Source organism: Populus alba, chromosome 18, assembly GCF_005239225.2.
Source record: "Populus alba chromosome 18, ASM523922v2, whole genome shotgun sequence".
NCBI lineage: Eukaryota > Viridiplantae > Streptophyta > Magnoliopsida > Malpighiales > Salicaceae > Populus > Populus alba.
Window position 1 is genome coordinate 2004225 of NC_133301.1, and position 5464 is coordinate 2009688.

Sequence of the window (5464 nt, forward strand, 5' to 3'; positions counted from 1 at the left end):
ATCTTAATATATCCAAATAAATAAATAAATTCTGGAAGTAATGGCTCAAGGCTTGAATTCAAGAGGTAAATAAAGATAATATACCTTCTTGATCACTGGAATTATATATGAACTTTCCAAAATAGATCACAGGGAAGACTTTGTGTAAAATTAGCATCATTTTTGTCCACTTTTAACCTGTAATAAAAATAAAAACTGGACACCAGCCCATTAACTATACAGCCTAGATTGAAACCAGGCCCATAAAAACTTAAAATCAACTACGGCGGTCCACTCAAATATTTAAAAAATAACAAAAAAATCCTATAAATATCACGAACGACAATAACCGTCAGAATTTTAAACGACAAACCACTCGACAACAGAAACGCGTCGCGCTCACTCAACTCTTATCCTCTCCCTCTTCCTCTCCATCGCTCTTCCTCGTCTGATCACTACTCTATTCACCATGCCCACAGCCTTAACATCTCTCAAAAGATCACGACCGTCCATCAAACAACTCTACCTAATCCAACGGGTCCATTCCCGCCACCTCTCCACCCCATCGCAACCCAACACTCCTCTCCCGCTGATAACTACCTCCACGTCCAACACTGACAATCACACAAGCAAGACTCTATCTAGACTGTTCTCTGGTCTCGCTGCAGGCTCCACTTTTGTCTTACTGTACTGGTCACTCGACGATTCCAAACCGATTCAGTTTTTCTCCTTCGCTGACTGGTCAACGGACTCGAAGGTCAATGATCGGCGTTTGATTTCTTTATTTCCCAAACTATCCTTACCTGATCATAGCTCTAATTACATTTTTGGAGGTAATTTTTTTTATCTTCCGTTAATGATTGATCACTTAATTAAGGAGTTGTTTTTTTTATTTGATTTCTTTAAATTGATTGCTGTAGACGCGTTTAGGAGAAAGATTTTCTTTAATTACGAGAAGAGAATAAGATTAAGGAGTCCTCCCGAAAAGGTAACCTCCCTAATTTAAATAATGTGATTAATGTTTGATCAACACTAATTATTTTTAGAATACGTGAAGAAACTCAAAATGATTGGTTTTTGTTGCAGGTTTTCGAGTACTTTGCGTCTTTAAGAACTCCAGATGGCGAGATGCTTATGAAACCTGAAGATTTGATGCGGGCGGTTGTTCCTGTTTTCCCTCCATCTGAATCCCATCTTGTTAGAGATGGATACTTGAAAGGGGAAAGGAATCCCGGCGAGTTAAGATGCACGTCTTCGGAATTTTTCATGCTATTTGATGTGAATAATGATGGCCTCATATCTTTCAAAGAGTGAGTTGCTGATGTTGCATGCTCCTTGCGGTGTTTTTCGTTGTAGAAAGAATTTTCAGCATGAACTATGCGTGTTTAGCTAGTACATTTTGTGTTTATTGCCGGTTGTTTGTGGAGTATGACTGATTTTTGTTTCTCTGCTACAGGTATATCTTTTTCGCTACGCTTCTCAGTATCCCAGAATCAAGTTTTTCTGTGGCTTTCAGAATGTTTGACATTAATAATAATGGGTGTGTGTTTTGAAAGCTTGGATAGTTAGAGATGTAGCTTTTGTTATGGGCATATTGTTACTGGTTTGTTTGTTGTATTCTGCGTTTATCTGCTTTTTGAAATGTGCTTTGTGTAGTTTGATAATCTGGATGCTTTTATGAGTTATGCGCATGCTGATTATGGAAAAAGGATTGTTATGATGATTCTTTTCTTGACGTTTTTTGGGGTTATTGTATATAGGGAAATAGATAAGGAGGAGTTTAAGAAAGTGATGGCATTGATGCGAGCTCAGAACAGACAAGGGGCTGTCCACAGAGATGGGCTTCGACCAGGGTTGAAAGTTCATGGTTCCGTGGAAAATGGAGGTTTGGTGGAGCACTTCTTTGGAAAAGATGGAAAGGCACGCCTCCGGCATGATAAATTTGTTCAGTTCATGAGAGATTTGAACGATGAGGTAAACCTCTACACTCCTTTTTCCTTCATAAATGTAGTGGATTGAAGTTTGTTTTCTTGAGATATATGGATCATGGTTCTGCTTTTGTTATTTTTTGTAAAAATGCAATGAACATTCTATGCAATTGTCTTGGCAGTATACTTCCATGCCCACAGCAACAATTTTCAAGTTCCTTTTATGTTGTGGCTTTCTTGAATTTTGTCAAACCTGTGGAACAACATTAAGATCTCTTATGTAATGGCTTTGTTGCAACTTTTTATGGGACTAGGGGCAGAGAGATCAAATGTGTTGGAAACCTCTAGCATGGCTGTAGTGATAATCTATGGCAGTCACTATCGTATTTGAATCAGTTGTAATTACTCGGATGGTACTGCCTTTCAGTGTTTGAAATTTCAGTAAATTTGGCTATTAGTGTGCTAGTAATGGTCATCCCAGGGAGAGGGAAAATTTTATTTTGAGGAAGTTAAATCAGATTGAAAAACGAAAAAGGACACAGGACTTCCTGCTTAGCATCTACGTTCATTTGAATCTTTCAAGCTCTTTATTTACCATAGCTGGAGTGAATAGAGATCTTCAAAGAATGTGTTCCACCTTTTAGGATGACTTAGGTGATAAATTCCAAATGGTTGTTCAAGTGGGGAAAGGAATGAGACGGGATGCGTAGGTTGGCTGTTTGATTTATGCATGTTAAAGCAAAATATGTTTCGTGCTTTGGAAGGATTTTTAGATGGTGTGCTAATTTTCTTGCATCTCATTCATGGAAATCTTGTTCACTTGTCAGGTTTGACTTGGTCAGCATGCTAGTAGTCTCCTCTCCCCAACCCCTTCAGGCACACCCTCAGCTCCTGCGGGGAATGGGGACAGGTTCATGAAAGTTTGATTTTGCGTGGTATGCCGACAAGTTAATCATGTGAGCAAAATGTGTAAATTTTATGTTGCATCCACCCTTAAGACTGTTATTGTTTTCTGCAGATATTGAGATTGGAATTTGCACACTATGATTACAAATTAAGAGGAACCATATCTGCTAAAGATTTTGCCCTGTCCATGGTTGCTTCTGCTGACATGAGTCATTTAGGCAAGTTGCTTGATCGGGTTGATGAATTAAGTGATCAGGCCAACCTTGGTGGCTTACGCATAACATTAGAGGAGTTTAAAAGTTTTGCAGAGTTGCGTAAAAAGTTGCTGCCATTTTCTATGGCTCTTTTTAGTTACGGCAAAGTAAATGGCCTGTTAATGAGGGAGGACTTCCAGCGGGCTGCATCACATGTAAGACACTTAACCTTGCCTAAATATATTTATTTGGTTTTCCTCCCCGTGACTCTGAATGAGCAGCTATTACTTTAGGGTAGGGTACTGTTGTGTTAAAAAACTTCGCATGTATGGTCATGTGGAGCGGCAGACTTTTATTAGAATGGGTAGTGCAGTGCAGTATAACAGCCTTTCAAGTAGGTGTCATTTGACAGCGTGTAAAGCTTCTACTGGTTGATGAGTTGGAAAATAATTAGGTGGAGAGTCATTTATACAGTGGCAGAACTAGGGAATCTTATGTTGGGAGGATGGATGAATATGCTAATATGAAAAAGTCATTCGCAAACACACAATACATGATTTGAAGTTGCATATAAGAGGCTAACAAGTAACTTTTTGATTTTATCTGCAGCTATTATTGTATAAAAACAACAAAATTATTTTGCAGAATTTATTAAATGTATAGAGGTTTTTTGAACTTCATTGGTGGCGAGCCCTACCAATATCCCTTGGCACTGCCTCCGCATTTGTATCACAAGATGACCTTTCTTTTTATCATAATCTTTTGTATTGGTTTATCGCGAGAATCGGTGAGCCTTGAGCTCCATGCGCATTGAAAAGTAGCCCTCCTTTCTTGTTCTCAGTGTGGGCAGGTTCAATCCCTGTCAACTTGCTTATTCTCTAATTCTTTTTCTTACCATGGTGTCACTGATGATGCTTTTCTGCCCTTCTGGGTGTTTTACATCCTTCAAATGTGTATCCCCCGTCGGATCATTTGAATTCAATTTTCTTTGCCTCATGATATCAATTCAAATATCAGGTTTGTGGAGTTTCACTCAGCGACAATGTGGTTGAAATCATTTTCCACTTGTTTGATTCAAATCATGATGGAAGTCTAAGTGCAGATGAGTTCGTAAGAGTTTTACACAGGAGGGAAAGGGACATTGCACAGCCAGTGGAATCAGGACTCGCCGGATTTTTGTGTTGCTGCTTTAACCGTGCAGCTAACAGCCCCATTGGACGGTTCATTTCCTAATCCACATTTCGGTTTATGATCCCCGAGCAGGCAGCAGGATGGTTTTGTATGTGTTGTTGCATGGTTGGCTAGAACTTTTGGATTGATTTCACAGTTGAAGAACGTGTTTAGAATTCTAACAAGCTGGGGCTGTCGATATTCTTGTTAACATGTGCAGATTAGAGAGGAGTTTTGCTGAAGATGCAGAGATTCACTTCTCTATGTTTCCGCACAAACCTTTCTGCAATATTCTCTTGTACGTCTTTATGTTTCCGCCCTAACCTTTCTGCCATATTCTCTTGTAATGCCTCGTCATGTAGAGCAAATAAAAAAATTGATTTTTTTTTTTTATATAATTTTTGCACTAATATGTTAAGTTGATTCTGAAAAGATTCACTAAATTAATTGCATAATTCTTTCATTTTCTTTAATTTTTAAGTTCCCATGAACATCTGGGTAATTCGAGTAAAACAAATATGGATTCAGAATTACTTGTTTTTTTTTTAGTTTTTTTTTTTTTTCAAATTCTCACCCAAATTAATTTTTCGATTCTCTAAATTCTGAATTATATTTATGAAAATTAAAGAAATATTGAATTTTCCAAAATAACTTGAATCTCCTTTTGGCACAATGCATTTTATTTCTTTTTCCAACCTGCTAACAAATTACATGTGTGTGTGATTTTTTTTTTTTTAGATAATTCAGGTTTTCCTAAATTTTTAAACTCTTAACTGATTTTATCTGAAATTTTCTTTCTTTGACCTTTTTTTCAAATTTTTTTACCTGAATTAGTTAAAAACATTTGGGTAATTCATATTTGTTTGAATAATGATCACCCCTAGCTGTGTGGTTTTATAGAAAATTCATTGAAATTTTCAATATTCTTTTTTAACAAAATTGAATACCAATATTGTGTAACATATTAAGTTCATTCCTGTTAAAAGAACAAATTCAATAATTGATTTTAGTAAAGCAATGTAGTCACCTTTGAGGAGAAAATAACAAGCGATAATCTATTGATTACTCTTTTAAGTCTATTTTAAGAGTTTATTTTAAAGAAAGAAAAAGATAAATATAATTAAAAAGATAAATTTATTCTTATTACTTTTTGTGAATGCTAGATTTTATTTTTTTTATTCTCCCTTTACTTATTAAAAAAAAACAGCTATAAAAAATAATTAATAGAATATTATTAGCTACTTCTTAAATACTATAACGTCTCTCACTTTTAAAAACCCAAATTTG

General features: G+C 36.3%; 1 protein-coding gene across 1 annotated transcript; it reads left to right on the forward strand.

The window, feature by feature from the left end:
• The first annotated feature begins 347 nt into the window (after nucleotides 1-347).
• LOC118051177 (calcium uptake protein, mitochondrial) lies at nucleotides 348-4567 on the forward strand. Its single transcript, XM_035061744.2, has 7 exons — nucleotides 348-812; nucleotides 900-967; nucleotides 1066-1289; nucleotides 1436-1519; nucleotides 1740-1953; nucleotides 2926-3222; nucleotides 4025-4567. The coding sequence occupies exons 1-7, from the start codon at nucleotides 449-451 to the stop codon at nucleotides 4238-4240; spliced, it is 1467 nt and encodes a 488-aa protein (XP_034917635.1). The 5' UTR covers nucleotides 348-448; the 3' UTR covers nucleotides 4241-4567.
• The last annotated feature ends 897 nt before the right edge of the window (nucleotides 4568-5464 follow it).

Coding starts and splice junctions, on each gene's coding strand:
- LOC118051177 (XM_035061744.2), top strand. CDS start 449: ATGCCCACAGCCTTAACATCTCTCAAAAGATCACGACCGTCCATCAAA. Junction 1,520..1,739: donor TTTGACATTAATAATAATGG/GTGTGTGTTTTG, acceptor TATTGTATATAG/GGAAATAGATAAGGAGGAGT. Junction 1,954..2,925: donor TGAGAGATTTGAACGATGAG/GTAAACCTCTAC, acceptor TGTTTTCTGCAG/ATATTGAGATTGGAATTTGC.